Source organism: Lynx canadensis, chromosome B2, assembly GCF_007474595.2.
Source record: "Lynx canadensis isolate LIC74 chromosome B2, mLynCan4.pri.v2, whole genome shotgun sequence".
Taxonomy (NCBI): Eukaryota; Metazoa; Chordata; class Mammalia; order Carnivora; family Felidae; genus Lynx; species Lynx canadensis.
Window position 1 is genome coordinate 47,197,532 of NC_044307.1, and position 24,761 is coordinate 47,222,292.

Below are 24,761 nucleotides of genomic sequence, written 5' to 3' on the forward strand. Positions count from 1 at the left end.
CAACAGCTTGAGGTTTGCAATTACAACCTTTACTATACCATATCATTGGCCTATTTATGTATACAAATCTCCGTTTCCTGTATATGTCTGCTTCTTGAGAAAAGGGGTGAAATCCTTGACACCTTCTTATACTCTGTGTCTACCACCAGTATCTTGCTTATAGAAAGTCCTGAAAATATTGTTTCTCAATAAGCTTCATTGCACAAGAATTCAAATTAGGTAGTTTGAACTTTTGTGTGAGTATCTCACTTATTTTTTGATAATTCCTCTTTATTGCTTAATTGCATATCCGTCACTACTGACACTTGGGAAAAAGACCCAGCCTTTCCAGTTCACATGAGATACAATGAAATGATGAATATTGGGGGAAAAGAGGAGTTAAGATGGTGGAGCAGCATGGAGACCCTCAGCTTGTCTTATCCCTGAAACGCAGCTAGATCAGCACCAAAACATTTTTCACACCTAGGAGATTGCTATGAGGATGAATACAACGATCTGCATAACTTGAGCCACAGAACTCAGCAGGGACACAGTGTGGAGGGGTGAACTGGGGGAGAGAGAAGCTGTGGAGGGTAGGAACCTGTTTTTGTGGAGAAGACAAAGAAAGGGGGAGAGTGCAGTGCATTGGGAGAGTGCAGGAGAAACATTCCCCCAAAAGTAGCTGGAAAGAAAGAGGGGAGAAAGAATGAAAACACTCGCAGGGAAATGAACAAGAAATCTGTTTCTCAAAACCACTGCCAGGAAGAAAGGTATCCTTCAACACCAGCAGGATTAATACAAACAGTGGATTGCAGAGTCTGAAGTTTTGGAGCTCAAGTGCCTGGTGCTGGTGAGGAAGCAGAGTGAATCCCCAGAAGCAGGCAGCAGGGTCTGAGGGGTCCGTGTGCCACATGGAAGAAGCGGTTCCCTTGTTTGGCAGTGGTTCCCCTGCTTGGAGAACATTTGGTAGAGCCCATATGGCCTCCCAACAGGCAAAAGTCCCAGCAGATCCCAGAGACCAGCCTCTGTTGCTGATATTGGGACCAAGACGCCAGAATGTGGTGAAACCTGGCCTTGGCTGTGTGTTGTGATTAGCCATGATCTCTGAAGCTCTGCCACTGCATGGTCACATGAACGTTTTCCAGGGCAAGTTCAGCGAGACTCTCCTCCAGAGAGTCAGCATGGGTCTGAGCCATACGGGTCTCCGAAGCTTGAGGTTTTGAAACACAGCCCCATCTGAGGTAAAACTCTGGAGGGAGGTGCTGCCGGGCAGGCCGATGGCTTGGACACCGACAGGGTAGAGGTGGGGAGTGGATGGAGGCCTGAGACAAAGGAGGGGTGCTTGATCGCGAGTTGGTCAGAGCACAAAATACCTGTACCAGAGATTAGGGAACTGGGTGAAGCCATTACCACCTCTTCCCCACACGCTCAGGTGTACCACATTGATCCACCCCTGTAACCTAAGCAGTGCCACAAGGTGGACAATGGAGCCATTACATCAAGCCCCACCCAACTGCACCCTCCAAGCACATCCCCTAGAAGACCAACAGGAGTCCCTCCACCTGCTTAGTAGACAGACTATAGAGTGCTTCCTAGTTTGAGTTCTAGGTGAAAGTGGTTATAACTTCATCCAGCTTTCTTTCTGTTTGCTGGTTCATCTATTCTTTTTGTTTGTCTTTCTTTTCTTTTTCTTACATAAAGAAAGAGAAAATTTTATTTTTATTTTCTTTTTTTAATATTTTATTTTTTAATTATTTTTTACTTTACTTTTAAAATGTTTTTATTCGACTTCACTTTCTTTATTCTATTCTATTCTATTTTATTATATATTTTTTAATTTTTTAACCTTTTTTCTTTATTTTCTTTCCCTTTTTTCTCCATTCCATCAAGCTTCTTTCAACAAGCAGACCAAAACACAACTAGGATCCAGCTTCCTTTATTTGATTTTTGCTTTTTTTAAAAATTGAATAGGAAGAAATGACAGCCAGGGCTTAATCAACACAGATATAAGCAAGATGTCTGAACTAAACTTTAGAACCATGATAATAAGAATACTTGCCAGAATTGAAAAAAGCATAGAATCTCTTTGTGCAGAATAAAAAAAAAAAAAAAAGGAAGTAAAATCTAGTCAGGATGAGATTAAAAATGTTATAACTGAGATGCAATCTCGAATGGATGCCATGACAGCAAGGCAGTGAATCAGCAATGTAGAAGACAAAATTGTGGGGAATAATGAAGCAGAAAAAAAGAGGGAAACAAATGCAAAAGAGCGTGATAAGACTTAGAGAACTCAGTGACTTATTGAAAAGAATAACCTCGAATCATAAAAGTCCCAGGAGATGAAGAGAGAGAAAAAGGGCAGAGGGTCTATATGAGCAAATTATAAGAGAAAACTTTCTGGGGAAGGACACAGACATCAAAATCCAAGAATCATAGATAACTCCAATCAGATCCAACAAAAAGTGGCCATCAGCAAGGCATATCATAGTCAATTCACAAAATACACAGGCAAGAATTATGAAAGTAGCAAAGGAAAAAAGGCCCTTAACCTATAAGGAACACAGAAGAGGCTCTCAGCAGATCTATCCATAGAAACTTGGCAGGCCAGAAAGCAGTGGCAGCATATATTCAATGTGCTGAATCAGAAAAATATACAGCCAAAAATTCTTTATCCATCAAGTCTGTCACTGAAAATAGAAGGAGAGGTGAAGAGTTTCCTAGACAAAAACTAAAGGAGTTCATGACCACTAAACCAGCCCTACAAGAAATTCTAAGGGAGACCCTTTGAGTGGAGAAAAGACAAAACGAAACAAAAAGACCAAAAGCAACAAAAACTAGAAAGGACCAGAGAACATCACCAGAACACCAGCTCAACAGGCAACACAATGGTGCTAAATTCATATCTTTTAGTATTCACTCTAAATGTCAATGTACTAAACACTCCAATCAAAAGACGCAGGGTATCAGAATGCAAAAGAAAACATACCCATCTATATGCTGCTTACCAGAGACCCATTTTAGACCTAAAGACACATGCAGATTGAAAGTAAAGGGATGAGAATCATCTATCATGCTAATGGATGGCAAAGAAAGCTGGAGTTGCTATACTCATATTAGACAAACTAGATTTTTAAAATAAAGACTGGAACAAGAGATGAAGAAGGGCATAATATCATAATTAAGAGATCTATCCACCAGGAAGATCTAACAATTGGAAATATTTATGTCCCCAACATGAAACACCCAAATATATGAATCAATTAATCACAAACATAAAAAAACTCATTGATAATAACATAATAGTAGACGATTTCAACACCCCACTTACAACAATGAACAGATCATCTAAACAGAAGATCAACAAGGAAACAATGACTCTGAATGACACACTGGACTGGATGGACCTAACGGATATATTTAGAACATTTCATCCTAAAGTAGCAGAATACACATTCTTCCCAAGTGCACATGGAACATTCTCCAGAATAGATCATATACTGGGGCACAAATCAGCCTTCAACAAGTACAAAAAGCTCAAGATCATACCATACATATTTTCAGACCACAACACCATGAAACTCAAAATCAACCACAAGAAAAAAATTTGGAAAGACAATGAATACTTGGAGAGAGTAAAGAACATGCTAGCAAAGAATGAATGGGAGGGCACCTGGGTGGCTCAGTCTGTGAAGCATCTGACTCCAGCTTAGCTCATGATCTCATGGATCATGGATTCAAGCTCCAGATGGGGCTCTGTGCTGACAGCTCAAAGCCTGGAGCCTGCTTCGGATTCTGTGTCTCCCTCTCTTTCTGCCCCTCCCCTGCTCATGCTCTGTCTATCTCTATCTCTCAACATTAAATAACTGTTAAATTTTTTTTAAAGAATTAATGGGTTAACCAAGAAATTAAAGAGGAATATTGATGGAAAATACTGATAAAATTAATTAAATAATTATTTTCTCTTAATTAGAAGATAGGGTAAAAATGCTTTCTTGAGATGATTTCCTCTTTTATTTTTTTATTTGATGAACTAGAGTAAAACCTCACAGTTAAAATGTTATCTATTTGCTTACTTACTTGATTTTATTAGTTTCTTTTAATATGCCAAATACAACACATAGTGTTTCTTATTGGCGGGTTATAGCATGCAAAGTCAAATAAGACATTGCCTCTACCCCCAAGATATTTATAGGCTAGTGCAGACTAGACATGTAAATAATTAACAACAAAAGCCAAATTAATCAAGTGATAAATAGAGGTATAGGCAGTGCTGTGAAAGAACAAAATAGGAAAAATTAGTTTATACTGAGACCAAGAGTGATGTCACCAAGATAGTGGCATAGGTTGTTTCTGACCTAACTCTCCCTCACAAGAACAACTAACAGCTACTCAAGAACAAACCGCCCCGAGAGAATCCTAGAATACAGGGGTGAGGCTGAAGTATCCCTGTACCACAGAGAGGAAAACACCATTAGAAGGGTAAGAGAAGTGGCTACAAATTGACCTCATTGCCCCTCTCCCCAGCCAGCAGAGTACCACGTGGAGAGGTCTCCCCCAAGCCTTTGGTTCCTCCAGTGGGAAAAGAAAACCCTGAGTGGACAACCAGAATCCCCACCACCACCAGCATTTTGTATTGCTTTGCAAGAACCCATACTCTGATCCCACACCTTTGAAATTTCAGGGGAATCTGTGGGGCTCAGCCACAGGGAATTTGACTGTGATGGAGAAGGGGAAAGGGCTTGAAGGCTGACTTCATACCAGCAATACTCAGGTAGTAATACCAACCATCAGCTTTGCTCACCTGCAAAACAAAGTTAGGAGCACACATTGACCAAGGAACACAGGTGGGTACAGATCTGCCTGATGCAGATCCTCAAATAAGGAGTTTTTCTGGCAATAGAGCCTGGGTTTTCATGCCTGAGCAAGGAAGTGAATCACAGCCCCACCTGTTCTGTAGAGTATCTTCTGGCCACATCTGACCAGAAGGGTTAGAGACAAATCTTGGAAGCTGTGAGGCCCAGGGGCACTTGAGCCAAGAGGTGGGCAAGAAAGACTGATCACCTGCAGAGCAAAGCCAGAATCAGGTACAGAGTGTTCCCATGCTATGCACAGGCCAGGGATGATTTATAGCCAAGGCTGAGGGTAGCTTCCAACTTCTCCCAACTGGAGAGACTACTTGGGAATATGAGAGTAGCCAGCAGTGACTTTCCTCCCCCTGCACAGGCAAAAGAGCTAAGATAATAGCCTCAACCACTGTGGAGAGTGTGTTCTGGCCCCATCTGACTAGAAGTGCTGGCAAAAACACCCGGAAGCTGAGCTGCTGATATGTGAGCTAAGAGGGGATAGAGCTAACCATTTCCAGAGCAAAGCCAGTGGCCCTGTTTGGTCAGGGAACTTGGAGGGCAAGTCAGCTTGAGTTAAGACAACAAAGAGCTTTACCAGCTCTAAAGCTGCTTCTGCCGAACCAAAGTAGGGAATTTAATTCATAGTCCCACTCATTGTTGAATACAGCCTTCAGCCTGCTCAAGCAGGAAACCTAACCAGAGCATGTGAGAAGCTGCATAGCCCTTTCAACAACCCTAAGTAAAGTAGCACATGAACAGAGAGCACAGCCCATGGCTTCCTCCTTCTATGGAGCAAAACTAGTGGCCTCACCTGACCAGGTAATTTACCATTCTGATTTGGGTCCTCAAACAACAAAGGTATAGGTTCTGGGTCCCATCCAGCTGCCCTGCCAGGGCAGGGATACTAAGTCACAGCCCCATCTACTACTGAATATAGTACCTAATCCCAACCACCTAGTAAACCTGACCAGAGAATCCAGGCAACTGTGAAGCCCATCCTTCAGCCTCCTTGAGTAGGGAACCAAGCTAGCAGTCCCATCCAACTATTTCAGCCAGTGCCACACTCTCTCATCCTCTACCCTCAGAGCTTAAACAGTTGCCTCACCCAAAATCGGACCATAATGGCAGGCCCCACCTACCCAAGGACATTACCAGTAGACACACCCAGAAACTAATAGATGACTGGTGAAAAGCTATCTCTGCCAAAGGAAATCTGTAAAGTCTGGAACAGGAGCCCAATTATTCAAATATGCAGGTACAAATGTAAGGATTATGAAAATCTGGTAAATATGACACCAAAAGTATAATAATATGTTATTAGGTACACAATACTTTTTTAAGTTTTTTAATTTATTTATTTAGAGAGAGAGAGAAAGTGTGTGCAAGCAGGGGAGTGGCAAAGACAGAGGGCAACAGAGGAGGATCTGAAGCGACTCTGTGAGGAGAGCTGAGAACCCAATGTGGGCCTCAAACTCATGAATCATGAGATCATGACCTGAGCCAAAGGCAGATGCTTAACTAAGTGAGCCACCCAGGTGCCCCCACAATATTTTTTAAGTCATGTAAATTTTAATAGTAATAACATAAAATATGAGTGAGAAGAAATACAAGTGTAAATTTTATGAATTCTATTGAACTTAAGTTGTTATCAGTTTAAATAAGATATTATAAATTTAAGACATTTTGTGTAAGCCTCATGGTAAACACAAGGGGAAAATCCTGTAGTTATTACACAAAAGAACATGATAAAGAAGTCAAAGCATGCTGATGTGAAAAAACATCAACACACAAAAAAAGACAGCAGGGTAAGAAACAATGAACAATGGATCTACAAAACAGCCAGAAAACAATTAACAATATAGCAATAATAAGTCCTTAACCTATCAGTAAGTACTTTAAAAATATAAGTATTAAATTATTCAGTTGAAAGAGAATAGTTGAATGGATTAAAGAAAAAAAAAAAAAAACAAAACAAAACGCCAAGATCCAATAATATGCTGCCTACAAGAGATTTAGTTAGTCCTTAAAGATACACATAGGCTGAGAGCTAAGGAATGAAAAAAGATATTTTAACCAAATGGTAACCAAAAGAAGCAGGAGTAGCTATACTTACATCGGACAAAATAGATTTTAAATAAAAAATGGTAACAGGATACAAAGGTCACCATATAATAATAACTGGGTCAATACATAAAGAAGATATAACAATTGTAAATATTTATGTCCTCAACATTGAGGCACCTAAATATATAAATCAAAAATTAATAGCGCTAAAAGGAGAAATAAACAGTAATAAAATAACAGTTGAGGTCTTTACTCATTCTCAATAACAGATAGATCATGCAGACAGAGAATCAATAATGAAACAGTGATTTTGAACAACACTTTAGACCAAAGGGACCTAACAGACATATATAGAACATCCTATCCAACAACAGCAGAATACATATTCTTCTCAAGCATATATGGAACAATTTTTTTTTTAGGATAAACTATGCCTTAGGCCACAAAACAAGCCTTAGCAAATTCAAGAAGATTTAAATCATATCAAATATCTTTTCTAACCACAATGACATGAAACTATTAAAACAAGAGGAAAGTTGGAAAATTCATGAAATGAAACACATGGAAATGAAACAACACTCTTCTAAACAATTAATGGATCAAAGAAGAAATTAAATTTGGGGGTAAATTTCTGGAAAGTTTTTAATGAAAATGGAAACACAACATACCAGAACTTGTAGGATGCAGCAAAATCAGTTCTAAGATGGGAGTTCATAGTGATAAACCTACATAAAAATCAAGATCTCAAATAAACAACCTAAGTCTACACCTTAAAGAACTAGGAGGAAAAAAAAAGACACAGAGAGAACAAACTGAGCCCAAAGTTAGCAGGAGAAAGGAAATACAGAAAAACAATAGAAAAGATGAACCAAACTATGATTTGGTTCTTTGAAAAAATAAGTGACAAATCTTCATTAGAACACTCAAGGAAACAAGAGAAAGAACCCAAATCAACAAAATTATAAATGAAAAAGTTGATATTGGAACTAGTAACACAAAAATTCAAAGGATTGTAAGAGACCTATGAACAATTTTATGCCAACAAACTGAACAACCTGGAAAAAAAATTTCTTTTTAATCTTAAAAACAAACAATTTACTAAAACTGAATCAGGAAGAAATAGAAAATCTCAATAGACCACTTACTAGTAAAAAGATTGAATCAGTAATAAAAAATCTCCCAGGGGTGCCTGGGTGACTCAGTCAGTTAGGCATCCGACCTCAGCTCAGGTCATGATCTTGCAGTCTGTTAGTTTGAACCCTGCGTCCAGCTCTGTGCTGACAGCTCAGAGCCTGGAGCCTGCTTCAGATTCTGTGTCTCCCTCTCTCTCTGCCCCTCCCCTACTCATGTTCTATCTTTCTCTCTCAGAAATAAATAAAAACATTTTTTAATAATCTCCCAAAGAAGGAAAGCTCAGGGCCAGATGGCTTCACAGGTGAATTTTACCAAAAATGTAAAGAATTAACATCAATCTTTCTCAAGGTCTTACCAAAAAATGAAGAGGAAGGAATACTACCAAAATCATTTTAGGAAGTCAATATTATCCTGATCCTTAAACCAGAAATGGACACTACCAAAAACAAAAATAAAAACAAAAAACAAACAAACAAAAAACTATAGACTGATATCCTGATGAATGTAGATGTAAAAATTCTCAACAGAACACTAACAAATTGAATTCAACAGCACATTAAAAAATTATTCATCATGATCAGGTGGAATTTATCCCTGGGATGCAAGAATGGTTCAACATTTGCAAATCAATCAATGTAATATATTACATTAATAGAATGAGAGAAGAAAATCATTTAATCACCACAATAAATACAGAAAAAAAAAACATTTGGCTAAATTCAACATCTGTTCACAGTTTTAAAAAAAAATTTAAGAAATTAGGCATAGAATAAATATACCTCAACATAATAGATGCCATATACGGAAAACCCACAATTAACATCATACTCAATGGTGAAACGTTGAAACCTTTTCATGTAAGATCAGGAACAAGATAGGGATCTCCATTCTCACTATGTGTGTTCAATATAGTAGTAGTAGTAGTAGTAGAAGTAGTAGTAGTAGTAAAAGTCCCAGCCAAAGCAATCAGGCAAGAAAAATAAATAAAAGATATCAGAATTGTAAAGGAAGAAATAAAATTGTCTCTATTTGCAAATGACATAATTTTATATATAGAAAATCCTGAAGACAACCAAAAAACTGTATATCTAATTAATAAAGTCAGCAAAGTTGCAGGATAAAAAATTAACATACAAAATCAGTAGCATTTCTATACACTAACAAGAAATTTTCTAAAAGAAATAATGAAATTGATCCCATTTACAACAGTATAAAAAACAATAAAATACTTAGAAATAAATCTAAGGAGACATTGATGAAAGAAATCAAAGAAGACACAAGTAAATCAAAGAAGGTATCCTATGTTCCTGGATTAGAAGAATTGCTGTTTTTAAAATAATAATATAACAGCCATCTACAGATTTAATAAAATTCCTATAAGGATTCCAGTCATATTTTTTACAGATTTAAAACACTTCTACAATTTATATGGATCCACAAAAGACCCTGAAAAATCAAACAAATCCTGAGAAAGAAGAACAAAGTAGGAGGCATCACACTTCTTTATTCCAAGGTATACCATAAGGCCATAGTCAGAAAAACAGTATGGTACTGGCATAAAAACAGATAAATATATCAATGAACAGGATTGGGAGCCCAGAAATAAATCCAAGCATATACAGTTAACCAATATCTGACAAGGGAGACACAAATATTTAATGGAGGAAGGTCACTTCAATAAATGGTGCTGGCATAATTGGATCACATGTAGAAGAATGAAACGGACCCATATCTTACTCCACTCAAAAAAATTAATTCCAAATGGGTTAAAATGTACTCCAAATGGATTATAAAATTAACTCCAAATGGATTAAAATATAAGACAAGAAACCATAACTAGAAGAAAACATAAGAATAAAGCATGCTAATTGCTTTTTAGATATGACCCCTAAAGTACAAGCAACAAAATAAAAATCAATGAGACCAGGGGTGCCTGGGTGGCTCAGTCGGTTAAGCGTCTGATTTTGGCTCAGGTTATGATCTCACAGTTCGTGGGTTCAAACCTTGTGTCAGGCTCTGTGTTGACAGCTGAGAGCCTGGAGCCTACTGCGATTCTGTCTCTCTCTCTCTCTCTCTCTGCCCCTCCCCAGCTCGCACTCTATCTCTCTCTCTCTCTCTGTCTCTGTCTCTCTCTCTCAAAAATAAACACTAACAAAAATTAAATAAATAAACAAATGCGACCATATTGAACTAAAAATCTTCACACAAAAGAAACAATCAACAAAGCATAAAGACAACCTATTGAATAGGAAAAAAAATATTTGCAAACCATATATCTGGTAATGGATTAACATCAAAACAATATAAACAACTCACATGACTCAATAACAAAGAAACAAATAATCCAATTTAAAAAATGGCCAAAAGACCTGAAGATATTTCTCCAAAGAAGATATATGAAAGGCAAAGAAGTACATGAAAAGATGTTCAACATCATTTGTCATGAGGGAACTGCAAATTAAAACCACAGTGAGATATAACCTCGTATCTGTAAAATGGCCATCATCAAAAAGACAGGAGATAACAAATAGTGTTATGTGTGAGTGTAGAAAAAAAGAAACCTCATACATTGTTGGTAGAACTGTAAATTGGTACAGCCACCATGGGAAACAGTATAGAGGACCCTCAAAAAATTTAAAAAAGATCTACCATATGATCCAACAGTTCCGTTTCTGGGAATATATCCAAAGAAAACGACAACACCAATTCAGGAAGATATCTGTGGCCCCATATGCATAGCACAATTATTTACAATAGCCAAGACATGTAAACAACCCAAGTGTCCATAGATGGATGAATGGATAAAGAAGTGTGGTATATATATACAATGGAATACAATTCAGTCACAAAAAAATTAGGAAATATTACTGTTTGTGACAACATGGATCAACTTAAAGGCATTATGCTAAGTGAAATGAGTCAGACAAAGACAAACACTGTGTGATTTCATTTATATGTAGAATCCAAAAAGAAAAAAAGAAAAAGAAAAGAAGAAGAACCAAACAAACAAACTCATAGAAAAAGAGATCAGACTTGTGGTTACCAGAGGTGGAGAGTGTGGGGAGGGGCAATTGGAGGCAGGGGCTCAAAGATACAAACTCCCAGTCATGAGATCTACAAACACTTTAGATGTACTGTACCACATGATGACTATAGCTAACACTGCTGTATGATATACAGGAAAGTTCCTAAGAGAATAAACCTTGGGGCACCTGGATGGTTCAATCAGTTAAGCATCTGACTCTTGATTTCAGCTCAGGTCATGATCTCATGGTTTGTGGGTTTGAGCCCTGAGTTGGGCTCTGGGCTGACAGCACAGAGCCTGTTTGGATTCTGTCTCTCTCTCTCTCTCTCTCTCTCTTCCTCTCTCTCTCTCAAAATAAACTTAAAAAAAAAAAGAGAGAGTGTAAATCCTAAGAGTTCTCATCAAAAGGAGAAAACTTTTTTCCATTTTTTTTCTTTTTCTTTTTGTTGTATCTGTATGAGAAAATAAGTGTTAGCCGAACCTATTGTGGTAATCATTTCACAATGTATGTAAATCAAACCATCGTGCTATATACCTTAAACTTATACAGTATTGTATGTCAATTATTTCTCAATAAAACTGGAAGAAAAAAAAAGAATATATTTCATGGAGGAGTTGGCCATTTAAAGGACATTTAGCAAATTCAGCCTTGATTCTTGGCCCATTTGTAACAATGATTAACTCACCTTGGATACCCTTATTGCAATTGCCTCAAACAGTAACTTGTTTATTTCTGTTCCATCTATTCTGTTTTGTCATAGAATAATAGGACCTTACACATTATGTTTACTTGTTATTTGTTGTTTAACCATTACAGAGTTAGGTACTATTAAATGTGACTTAACAGAATGTGTAGAACTTTCAAGTTAATTACCTGTAACAATGCTATTAATCTAGCATTTCTGAACTCAGGATCATTTGCAATAGCTGATTAGATAATTTCAAAAAGTACTGCGGACTTCACTGATTATTTTTTATGAAAAAAATGTCATTTTTCTTAAGTAATCTCTTTGAGACTAAAAAGGATAGTTGTTTTAGGGTGCCTGGATGGCTCAGTCAGTTGAGCATCCGACTTCAGCTCAATTCATGATCTCCCGGTTCGTGAGTTCAAGCCCCGCATCGGGCTCTGTGTTGACAACTCAGAGTCTGAAGCCTGCTTCAGAATCTGTGACTCCCTCTCTCTCTGTCCCTCTCCCGCTCATGCTCTGTCTCTGTCTCTCAAAAAATAAATAAATGTTAAAAAACAATTTTTAGAAAAGATAGTTGTTTTGAGGTACTTAAATTTACCTTAAGTAAATATTACATTTTATCAATCTATAAGTAAAAATTAGTTTGCATAAACAGCTATTCATTTATTGATTATAATTGGAATATTAATTAATCCACCTCTTTTGTAAACTACTTAAAATTGTTATCCTTAAAAAAAAGGCAGTGAAAAAAAGAACTTCTCTAATACTGACTTCTAAGGCAAAAAAAAAAAAAAAAAATAGCCAAATTACTTTATTTTGTATTTTATGTTATCAGTATAAGCATAATAGAAAGTTTTAAAATGTCTCAAATTATTTGCAACCTTTTTTCTGCATTCCTGACCCTGTTCCAATTTCCACAATATAATTTACAATCCTTTTTCCTACAACAATGGACATAAGGAATCTCATTCCTAGAATAAATTTATTCTAAGGATAAATTAAAATCTAGGAATGTATCAATCCAAAGCAGACTCCTACAAACTGGAAAGAGTAATCATTTTTGTGGAATAGTGGGGAGAATAATAAAAATATGTGCTGCTCTTTAAGTGTGTTCAGTTATAAATTCCTTTCCTAAGCCTCTGAAATTTTAAAGACATTCTATGCATCATTAAGGTATTTATGTCAAGGAAAGGTAAATGATTAAAGAAACATCCTAGACAACATCCTCCACAAGGAATATCAAACAGACATAACGATTATTAAAGTATTAACTACTCATTAGTGGCAGTGCTGATTAATGGAACGGTTATTTGAATCTTAATAATTCTGTGTTGTTGAGCAAGATATGCTAAGTCTCTGCCTCATGCTTTATGTTTTCTTAAGCATTAAGTCATGCACACAATGCCTCCAAGAAAGCTTCAAAGAACATAGCACTTTGTACAGGCTTTCTAGAAGAGAGCTGTGACTAATTAGTGATCATGCCATTGAATAATAACAATTTTTACAATTTTTTTTGCTTCTACATACACTATGTATTATTTAATCCACTTTATAAGCTTTCAACAGCCTGGGATAGAAAAGAAGAAAAGGTACAGCTTATGAATCATTTCCTATACCTTAGATTAGTCCTTTATACTGCTATTCACCCTACTGAGAACTACTGTTAACTGAAGGAGAAGACATTAGAACAAAAGTGCTCTCTGTTTTTCCTCTTACTTTTTTTCATGGACAAGCAAGAATCAGGGAATATAGGGAATTTTATACTGCTTTCACAAGAAGGAAGGTAAAATCTGCAGTTTCACTGTTAATAAGAAAACTTCTTGGTAACTTCTATTGGACCTGTTTCTACGTCACTGAGACAAGTATGTCTGGGTCTGATGATGATGGCCAACATTTATTCAATGTTAACGCTATGTAGACATTGTGCTATATGCTTATACATGCACTCTTATTTGCCCCTCATAAGTTGCACATAAAGTAGACACCATTATTACTCTCATTTTAACCTATTTCACTGAAGGCATAATATCCAAATTATAGCCAAGAAAGAAGGGTAAAAGGACATAGGGAAAAGAGGTTTCATGGGGGGGGTTTTGTTTGATTTTTGACAGGCTTTGGATTTTACTCAGAAAGGATGCCTTCTCCAGGGACTTTTGCCAATAGTCCAGCCAAAGTCATATGGCCCCGAAACTGTAAAGGAGCCTGAGATATCAAATATTAGCTTCTATCCTTGATAACAGAGAAATGCCGGGAAACAGGATTTGTGGCAGTGTTAGAGAATAAGCCAACCCACAGAATCTGACACATTTAAAAAAGAAAGTAAGGGCACCCGGGTGGCTCAGTCAGTTGAGCATCCGACTTCATCTCAGGTCACGATCTTGCAGCCCGTGGGTTTGAGCCCTGCATTCTGTGCTGACAGCTTGGAGCCTGGAGCCTGCTTTGGCTTTGGTGTCTCCTTCTCTCTCTGCCCCTCACCAGCTCACACTCTGTCTCTCTCTCTCAAAAATAAACATAAAAAAAAAAAAGAAAGTAAACTTCAGGTACATTAAATAACTGAATTTAAATAAGATAAAATTTGTAAAAAAAAGTTAAGAAGAATATACATCTATCAGGACCAGGGGAGACATTCTTATACAAGACTGGAAAATTATACATAACAGAATAAAAAAACCTTATTTAATAATATAATTTTAGTTACCAAAAAAACCCCCACAAACAGAGTTAATAAACAGAACATTGAGAAAATGACCGTGATATAGCGGGCAAACACAGACACATATACAAACACATGCACCCAACATACATACTCAACACAAATAGTCCTTACAAATACACAAGAGAGATATAAAGTGCAAAAGAGTAAATTGGCAAAGATATTGTTGGCATAATTCATAGGAGTAAATTGAAAGAGAAAAACAACATAAAAGAATCTTCAACCTCCTCAGTCATAAGTAAAATGCAAATTAGATTAATAAAAAAATATCACTTCTTATTTATTAGAACTGCAAACATTTTCTAAAAAGAGAGAGATATATGTCCTATGGTGAGAAGCCCAGCAAAAGGATATTCTTTTCCCAGTGGTGGAAATGTCAAGTTTTATATCCTTTTCAGAAACCAATCTGGCAGCATCTTTTAAAATCTGAAATACACACTTGACCTTAGAAATGGCATTCCTAGGAACCTAATAAAAATAAAAGCATTACTATGTAAGGATATAACTAAAGATTATTAATTGCAATATTATTTATAATGCCAAGAACTGGGGAAAAAGTTTAATATCAATCAATAGGAACAGGGTTGCCTAAATTATGTTATATTTATGTTTTAGAATACTATGTAGCCCACTATAAAAATTTAAATTTTACCAATTGACTTAAAGCATTTTCATAACTTTCTGAGTGAAAAAAAAATGTGCAGAAAAAAACATACATGATCATCCCATTTGGGACAATAATAACATATTTCTGCATAGATAGACTTTTGTATGTGTGCACATATATATGCTTATATACAATTACATAAACGTGAAGAAAATATGTAAGAAGAAATGCTGGTGTAAACATGTTACAGGGTTGAAGAGTGATTTAGGTGAAGCATGGGAGAAGATAGAGAACTTAACCAAGTAAAAAAGAGAGAGAAAAATACCACTAATAATAACTATATAACAGCAGATATCATCTGCTGCTAAGTGTGCATTCATGTAAAATTATATTTATTTAAATACACATATATATGAATACATTTATGTTAAAAAATTAAAATAGTAACATGATATAGAATAAGGGTTGTGACCATGCCTATGATGTCATATGTGGTTCTAGGCAAATATAGAAGACATTAAGAAAAGAAAAGAGTTTTGTAAAAAATATTTAATGTAATTAAAATATACACAAACCTAAAATAGAAAAGTCAAAACAATGTGGAAGCAAGAATCTTCTACATACATTACCTCACCAGCAAGATAGTGTTTTTTTTTTTAATTTACCATATTACAACAAATGGCCTGTTGCTATTGTATATTCTGTATATGGCATGGTTATGTCTACAAATATGAAACATCTGGAACAAATCCGAGAAATCCAAACATCAAAAGTATTTTCAAGTGCTTATATAGACATCATCACGTTGATAAGACAGCCAGATGATGACCAAATTTTTCAAACTTTATCAAGGTATTTATCGTTTTATAGATACAACATTTGTTCTATTTATTAAAATTATAAGTCTATGTCAAGGTGTGTGTAAATTAATAATGGAAACCATTATTTTTTTCCTAAAAATCCTAAATCCTAAATCCTTTTCCTAAAAAAAAAGAAAGAGAAGAAAAAAAGATAAGAAGAAAAAAGAAAAGAAGAGAATCATGAAACAAAAATGACAACTGAAATCATCAAGGAGTATTTGTTGTTTTATAGATACAACATTTGTTCTATTTATTAAAATTATAAGCCTATGTTAAAGTGTGTGTAAATTAATAATGGAAACCATGATTTTTTCCTACACCTCAAATAAATAAATAAATTAATTAATTAATTAATTAATTAATTTAAAAAGATAAGAAAAAAGAAAAGAAAAGCAGAGAATCGTGAAACAAAAATGACAACTGAAATCATTAGGGAGTGCAGGACCTTCAATTCTTATAGGATTTTAGGAAAATGAGGATTAAGATGGACTAGTTTCCTCCTTTTCTCCTCAACAAATTCTACCCTCCTTTTCCCTCATATTTAACAGGTGGTTTTCCCACCCACTTCAGAGAGAAAATACTAATTCGTGGACTGAAACTCCTTAACTTCCTATTTCTGTGCATATAAACTTAAACCCATTTCCATGCCTTCCTCCTTTCCTCCCTCTACAGCTAAGCCTTCACCCCAAACTCTGGGATTCCACACACACCCCTCCTTCTCGGAAAATGCCTTCTATGCATCGTCCCTCCGTGTCCTTTGGCATCTTCAACTTACCCCTCTTTAGGCTGTTTGTTGTTTTTTTAATTAGGCCTTACCTATATATCATTTTTTTTTTAATGTTTATTTTTGAGAAAGCACCAGCGGGGTTGGGGAGGCAGGGAGGCGCAGAGGATGTGAAGAGTGTTCTGCCTTGTGCTGATAGCAGAGCCGGATGTGGAGCTCAAACCCATGAACCATGAGATCATGACCTGAGCGGAAGTAGGACGCTCAACAGACTGAGTGCCCTAAATCTTTTTTTTTTTTTTTTTTTAATCCAAGTCTGGGTTAGAAAATGTAGCAAATGAGTCTGTCACATTTTACATATCTGAAGACAAGAAAATTATCAAAAACTACTGAGGACTTGTCAAAATGACTCACCAATTTTAAGAGGTTTGCAGGGTCCAAACGTGGTATAGTTTAAGCATCAGTGAGAATAATAGCTACGGTGGGTGGAAACTTGTGAAGCCATTTAAAATTCCATTCATAATAACCATTTTTGAAAAAAATTAAAAATGCCCAGGTATTCTTTGAAGGATGTCAGATAATTAACTCAGAATTTTGAAACTGGTCAATAAACGAAACTAATCACTGTCCATACAAATTATACCTCAGAGTAACCAAATAGTTAATGAGGAAAAGTCTCATTTACAGACTTATTCCAGCTAATGAATGACAAGGTAATATCACATTTTGCAACTCTTAATAAATTAATAGACCCAGGCAAAGGTTCTCAAAGGCTGCTGATTTCACAATAAAAAACACAACGGGACATTTTGTGCCTCCAGATGAAAGAACAAACTGCAACATGTGAAGCAGTCTTCAAAAAATAATTGAACTACAAGAGGATCAAGACTCTAGTTCTAAGTATCAATTTAAAGAAAATGTGAAGCATAGAAAACATATTACATAGCACAGTTCAGCAACTAGCAACATCCAAACCATGAAACATTCTGCAGGACAAATGGTCCATTTGCTCAAAAAAATCAATAAGAAGAAAGGGTGAGGGAGAAGAAACCTATAGTTTAAAAGAGATATGGGAGGATTCCTCTCTGTGCTCCAAAGGAGGACACATCCTCTTTCCAATTGAAAGTCTCCTGCCCATTGGTGGTGGGTCTGCAGGGCTGGTCAAAGTATAGACCCTGGCCTGGTTCTGGTCCATGATGGCAATGGAAGAAGACCTCACCTCCTCCACAGACACACCAAATCCACACCTATTTATACAGCAATTCCTCCTGAAGAAGGACTGAGGGCTGACTTAATAGCTTCTGTATAACAAAAGATAAAGAGACCACGTAGAGGGGTGCCTGGGTGATTCAGTGGGTTAAGCGTCTGACTCTTGATTTCCCAGGGTTGTGGGATCAAGCCCCACATCGGGCTCTGCGCTGAGGGTGGAGCCTGCTTAGGAATCTCTCTCCCATTGCCCCTCTCCCCTGCTTGTGCTTGCTCTCTCTCTCTCCAAAATTAAAAAAAAAAATAAAAAAATTTTAAAAAGAGACCACATAGAGAATGACGAGCAAGACAAAGACATGATAATGAAAAGAATCCTCACCTCTGATACTGTGAACTGCAGTGGGGAGGGATAGTACTAAGGGACTATGAGCAGATTCATCTGTCCTAAGGGAGAGAAAAAACCCCTGTGATTTAAAAGGGCAACTAGTGGGGTGCCTAGGTGGCTCAGCTGGTTAAGCGTGAGACTTCGGCTCAGGTCATGATCTCTTGTTTTGTGAGTTCGAGTCCTGCATCAGGCTCTGTGCTGACAGCTCAGAGCCTGGAGCCTGCTTTGGATTCTGTGTCTCCCTCTCTCTCTGCCCCTCCCCCACTCACACACTGTCTCCCCCTCAAAAAAAAAATAAACATTAAAAAAATTTAAAAAAACAAAGAAAATCCTAAATACTCCACCCAAGAACTATTAGAACTGATAAATAAATTCAGTAAGGTTGCAGGATACAAAATTAGTACCCAGAAATCAGTTGCATTTCTATACACTAATAACAAAGTAACAGAAAGAGAAATTAAGCAACCAATTCCATTTATAAGTCACCAAAAAGAATAGAATAACTAGGAATAAAATTAACAAGGAGGTGAAAGACATGTACTCTGAAAACTCTAAAACATTGATAAAATTAATTGAAGACAACACAAACAAATGGAAAGGTATTCTATATTCATGGACTAGAGTCACTGATATTGTTAAAATGTTCATACTACCCAAAGCAATCTACAGATTCAATGCAATCTCTATCAAAATGCCACCAGCATTTTTCTCATAGCTGGAACAAATAATACTAGAATTTGTATGGAACCACAAAAGACCATGAATAGCCAAAGACATCCTTAGAAAGAAGAACAAAACTGGAGGTATCACAATCCCATATTCAAGATATACTATAAACCTATAGTAATCAAAACAGTATGTACTGTCACACAAATTAACACAGAAATAAATGAAACAAAATAGAAAGCCCAGGTATAAACCCACATTTGTATGATTACTTAATCTAAAACAAAAGAGGCAAGAATATACTATAGGAAAAGGCAGTCTCTTTTTTAAGATGTAGATATTTTTACTTTTTATTTTCTTAATTTTTTATTTAAATTCCAGTTAGTTAACATAAAGGGTAATATTAATTCCAGGTGTGCAATAAGTGATTCAACACTTCCATATACCACCTGGTGCTCATCACAAGTGTACTCCTTCATCCCCATCACCTATTTCACCCCTCCCCTTGCTCACCTCCCTCCTGGTAAACATCAGTTTCTTCCCTTTAGTTAAGAGTCTGTTTCTTGGTTTGCCTGTCTCTCTTTCTTTTTTTGTTTGCCCTTTGCTCATTTGTTATTTTTTCTTAAATTCCCCCATATGAATGAAATAATATGGTATTTGTTTTTCTCTGACTGACTTGTTTTGCTTAGGATAATACTCTGTAGCTCTATCCATGTCATTGCAAATGGCAAGATCTTATTCCTTTTGATGGCTGAATAAAATTCTATAGTATATATAACCACATCTTCCTTATCTATTCATTAGTCAGCTATTTCCATAATTTGGATATTGTAGATAATACTGCTATAAACATTGGGGTGCATGTATCCTTTTAAATGAGTATTTTTGTATCCTTGGGTAAATACCTGGCAGTACAATTGCTGAATAGTGGGGTACTCTTATTTTTAACTTTTTGAGGAACTTCCATACTGTTTTCCAAAGTGGCCGCAACGGTCTTTTCAAAGTGTCCTCAGAAAACTGGACAGCTACATGCAAAAAAGTGGAACTGGAAAACTTTCCTACACTGTACACACACACACACACACACACACACACACACACACACCCTAGAAGAAAAGATAGCCAGTGGTTTCTTTGACAATGGGCATAAAGCACCATTTTCCTACATATGTCTTCTGGGTCAAGGGAAACAAAAACAAAACTAAACTACTGGGACTACACCAAAATAAAAAGCTTTTACAGCATGAAGGAAACCATCAACAAAATAAAAAGGCAACCTGCTGAATGGGAGAAGATATTTGAAAATGATATATCTGATAAATGGTTAACATCAAAAATATATAAAGAACTTATATAACTCAACACCAAAAAATAAAATAAAATAAAAATAAACTGATTTAAAAATGGGCAGAGGCACTGAATAGACATCTCTCTAAAGAAGACATTCAGATGGCCAACAGACACATGAAAAGATACTCAACATCACTAATCATCTGGGAAATGCAAATCAAAACCACAATGAGATATCACCTAACACCTGTCAGAATAGCTAGAACAAAAAGACAAATTAAAAGTGTTGGTAAGGGTGTGGAGAAAAAAGAACCCTGTTGGTGGGAATGCAAATTGGTGCAACCACCATGGAAAACAGTATGGAGCTTCCCCCCAAAATTAAAAATAGAAATACCATATGATCCAGTAATTCCTCTACTGGGTATTTATTCCAAGAAAACAAAAATATTAATTCAAAATGACATATACACCCCTATGTTTATTGCGGCATTATTTACAATAGCCAATATATGGAAGCAGTCTAAGTGCCCATGGATAGACTAAATGGCCAAAGAAGATGTGGCACACACACACATACACACACACACACACACACACACAGTGGAGTATTACTTATCCATAAGAAGGATGAGATCTTGCAATCTGTGACAACATAGATAGACCTAGAGTGTATTATACCAAGTGAAATAGTCAGAAAGAGAAAGACAAATACCATACGATTTCACTTATATGTGAAACCAAAAAAAATAATAATAAACCTATAAACAGAACACACTAATGGTTGCCAGAGGGAGGGCAGGTGGATGAATGGACAAAATTGGTGGAGGAGAGTGGGAGACACAGTCTCTTAGTTATGGAATAAATAAGTCATGGGGATAAAAGGTACAGCATAGGCAAATAGTCAATTGGACTATAATAACACTGCGTGGTAACTACACTTGCAGTGAGCATAGCATAATGACTTGTCAAGTCACTATGTGGTACACCTGAAACTAATGTAACATTGCTTGTCAATTATGCTTTAATAGTAAATAAATACATAAATACGTAAATAAATACGTCAGACAAAAGACATTATTAAAGGGTGATTCCAGGACTTAGCTCCACTGTGTGTATGGGAAGTTCCTTCACACCAACAATTCTCCACTACACCAGCTGGATGTCCTACAATTTATCTCAATCCTGACACTGTCTGGAGGTGGTGTCAAACTCCACAGGTTAAGGGAAAGTCCCACAAGACTGCCTCCACGCCTGTCCCCGCAGCCACCACTTGAGACACCAGTCGCAAGCCCAGGTTATCCTGTGCTTCTGACCAACTAGTTATACATTGGAGGTTTCAGGGGCTCCCTTCTTGGCTTTCATTAATTTGCGAGAGTGACTCATAGAACTCAGGGAAACACCTAAATTTACCAGTTTATTAAAGAATATGACAGAGGATACAGATGAAAACAGCCAAATGAAGAGATTCACAGGATAAGATATGTGGGAAGGGGCGGAGAGTTTCCATGGCTTCTCTCAGTTCCTTGTTCTCCTGCGTCCCATTATGAAACTACAAATCATCTGTGGTAGAAACCCCTCTGTCACCACATTCTTCAGGCTTTGGTTACTTTCGTATATGCCGATTTAAACCTCAGATTTATAAAAGTTACCAGGTTACCACCCAGATGCACAGTATCAGCATTCATGATGTAAGAAATAGCTCTACGATGTATCGTGATCAGATAATCATTCAGTTACTGAATTGTAAATAATTCTTGGGATGGCTTCTTGACTTTAAGTCCACTGAATAAAACTATAAAATTGTACTCTGTGTTACCAGGCACTAGGATAGGGTACTGAAAATTGTGCATGCAGACACGTGACACGAGCCCCTTTGCACACAATTCATAATTGCGCAGTCTCCGTAAACACTTATGTTCACATGCACTATGTGTATGGCAATAGATCGTCTGTGTTCAGACAAAAGTAAAAGAACAGTTTTCTCAAGTTGTCTTTTTGAAAAATTTATGAAAATCCGGCTGTATATATTTGACATAAAAAATTTCCATTTAGAGCCAAAATAATAAGAAAAATTAATCTGTATATTCCTCAGTTCCATTGAGTATACCTCTCCTTTTTTTATACCTCTGCATTTCCTTCTGAGCTTCTCTGCTTGTTAAAATGCAGCTTCGTTGTAAAATAAAAGACCATTTTGTGATTCTAAACAACACTCAGTAAATACCACCAGTGTAGCATTGGGAATCTCCATACTTCTACTTGTTCACTATCTAGAAGCTACCTGAATCCTCTATTATTGACATTTTATGGAAGCTTCCTCACATAACCATGATCAAATATTAACTTCATTTTGAGCCCCTTTCCCCTCTCTGGAGGATGGAAGGGTAGGCTGAAAATTCCAAGCTTCTAATCATGGTTTGGTCTTTCTGGTGACAAACCCTCATCCAGGAGCCATTCAGGAGCTCACCCAGTCACCTCAACAGAACAAAAGGTTATCCTAGTATTTCCTTATCACTTAGGAAATTATAAGGGTTTTAGGAGCCCTCTGCTAGGAAACAGAGACAGAACAAACTTATAGTTTGTATTATCTCACAATAATCAATGACAATGTGAAGGCTTTATTTCAATCCAAAATTAAATAAATAAATGGTAAAATGAATTACAGAATAATTGAAGCAATTTGAACACTGAATGGATATTTAGCAATACTAAGTAATTACTATTAATTTTTAGGTAGTACAATCATATTGTGATTAATTTATTTTTTTTCAATATATGAAATTTATTGTCAAATTGGTTTCCATACAACACCCAGTGCTCATCCCAAAAGGTGCCCTCCTCAGTACGCATCACCCACCCTCCCGTCCCTCCCACCCCCCCATCAACCCTCAGTTTGTTCTCAGTTTTCAAGAGTCTCTTATGCTTTAGCTATCTCCCACTCTAACCTCTTTTTTCTTTTTCCTTCCCCTACCCCATGGGTTTCTGTTAAGTTTCTCAGGATCCAACTAAGAGTGAAAATATATGGTATCTGTCTTTCTCTGTATGGCTTATTTCACTTAGCATCACACTCTCCAGTTCCATCCACGTTGCTACAAAAGGCCATATTTCGTTCTTTCTCATTGCCATGTACTACTCCATTGTGTACATAACCCACAATTTCTTTATCCATTTATCAGTTGATGGACATTTAGGCTCTTTCCATAATTTGGCTATTGTTGAGAGTGCTGCTATAAACATTGAGGTACAAGTGCCCCTATGCATCAGTACTCCTGTATCCCTTGGGGAAATTCCTAGCAGTGCTATTGCTGGGCCATAGGGTAGGTCTATTTTTAATTTTCTGAGGAACCTCCACACTGTTTTCCAGAGTGGCTGCACCAATTTGCATTCCCACCAGCAGTGCAAGAGGGTTCCCGTTTCTCCACATCCTCTCCAGCATCTATAGTCTCCTGATTTATTCATTTTGGCATGAGGTGATATCTGAGTGTGGTTTTGATTTGTATTTCCCTGATAAGGAGTGACGTTGAGTATCTTTTCATGTGCCTGTTGGCCATCTGGATGTCTTCTTTAGAGAAGTGTCTATTCATGTTTTCTGCCCATTTATTCACTGGGTTATTTGTTTTTTGGGTGTGGAGTTTGGTGAGCTCTTTATAGATTTTGGATACTAGCCCTTTGTCCGATAGGTCATTTGCAAATATCTTTTCCCATTCCGTTGGTTGCCTTTTAGTTTTGTTGGTTGTTTCCTTTGCTGTGCAGAAGCTTTTTATCTTCATAAGGTCCCAGTAATTCATTTTTGCTTTTAATTTCCTTGCCTTTGGGGATGTGTCGAGTAAGAGATTGCTACGGCTGAGGTCAGAGAGTTCTTTTCCTGCTTTCTCCTCTAGGCTTTTGATGGTTTCCTGTCTCACATTCAGGTCCTTTATCCATTTTGAGTTTATTTTTGTGAATGGTGTGAGACAGTGGTCTAGTTTCAACCTTCTGCATGTTGCTGTCCAGTTCTCCCAGCACCATTTGTTAAAGAGATTGTCTTTTTTCCATTGGATGTTCTTTCCTGCTTTGTCAAAGATGAGTTGGCCATATGTTTGTGGGTCTAGTTCTGGGGTTTCTATTCTATTCCATTGGTCTATGTGTCTGTTTTTGTGCCAATACCATGCTGTCTTGATGATTACAGCTATGTAGTAGAGGCTAAAGTCTGGGATTGTGATGCCTCCTGCTTTGGTCTTCTTCTTCAAAATTACCTTGGCTATTCGGGGCCTTTTGTGGTTCCATATGAATTTTAGGATTGCTTGTTCTAGTTTCGAGAAGAATGCTGGTGCAATTTTGATTGGGATTGCATTGAATGTGTAGATAGCTTTGGGTAGTATTGACATTTTGACAATATTTATTTTTCCAATCCATGAGCAGGGAATGTCTTTCCATTTCTTTATATCTTCTTCAGTTACCTTCATAAGCTTTATATAGTTTTCAGCATACAGATCTTTTACATCTTTGGTTAGATTTATTCCTAGGTATTTTATGCTTCTTGGTGCAATTGTGAATGGGATCAGTTTCTTTATTTGTCTGTCTGTTGCTTCATTGTAG

At 36.8% G+C, this 24,761-nt stretch overlaps 1 protein-coding gene across 1 annotated transcript in view; it reads left to right on the top strand.

Annotated features, from left to right (window-relative positions):
- Nucleotides 1–890: 890 nt before the first annotated feature.
- Nucleotides 891–24,761, top strand: part of LOC115514920 (ZAR1-like protein) — a 63,229-nt gene continuing 39,358 nt past the window's right edge. Inside the window, 1 exon segment of the mRNA XM_030317076.1 lies at nucleotides 891–1,040. Within this exon segment, the coding sequence (XP_030172936.1) occupies nucleotides 891–1,040 (150 nt within the window).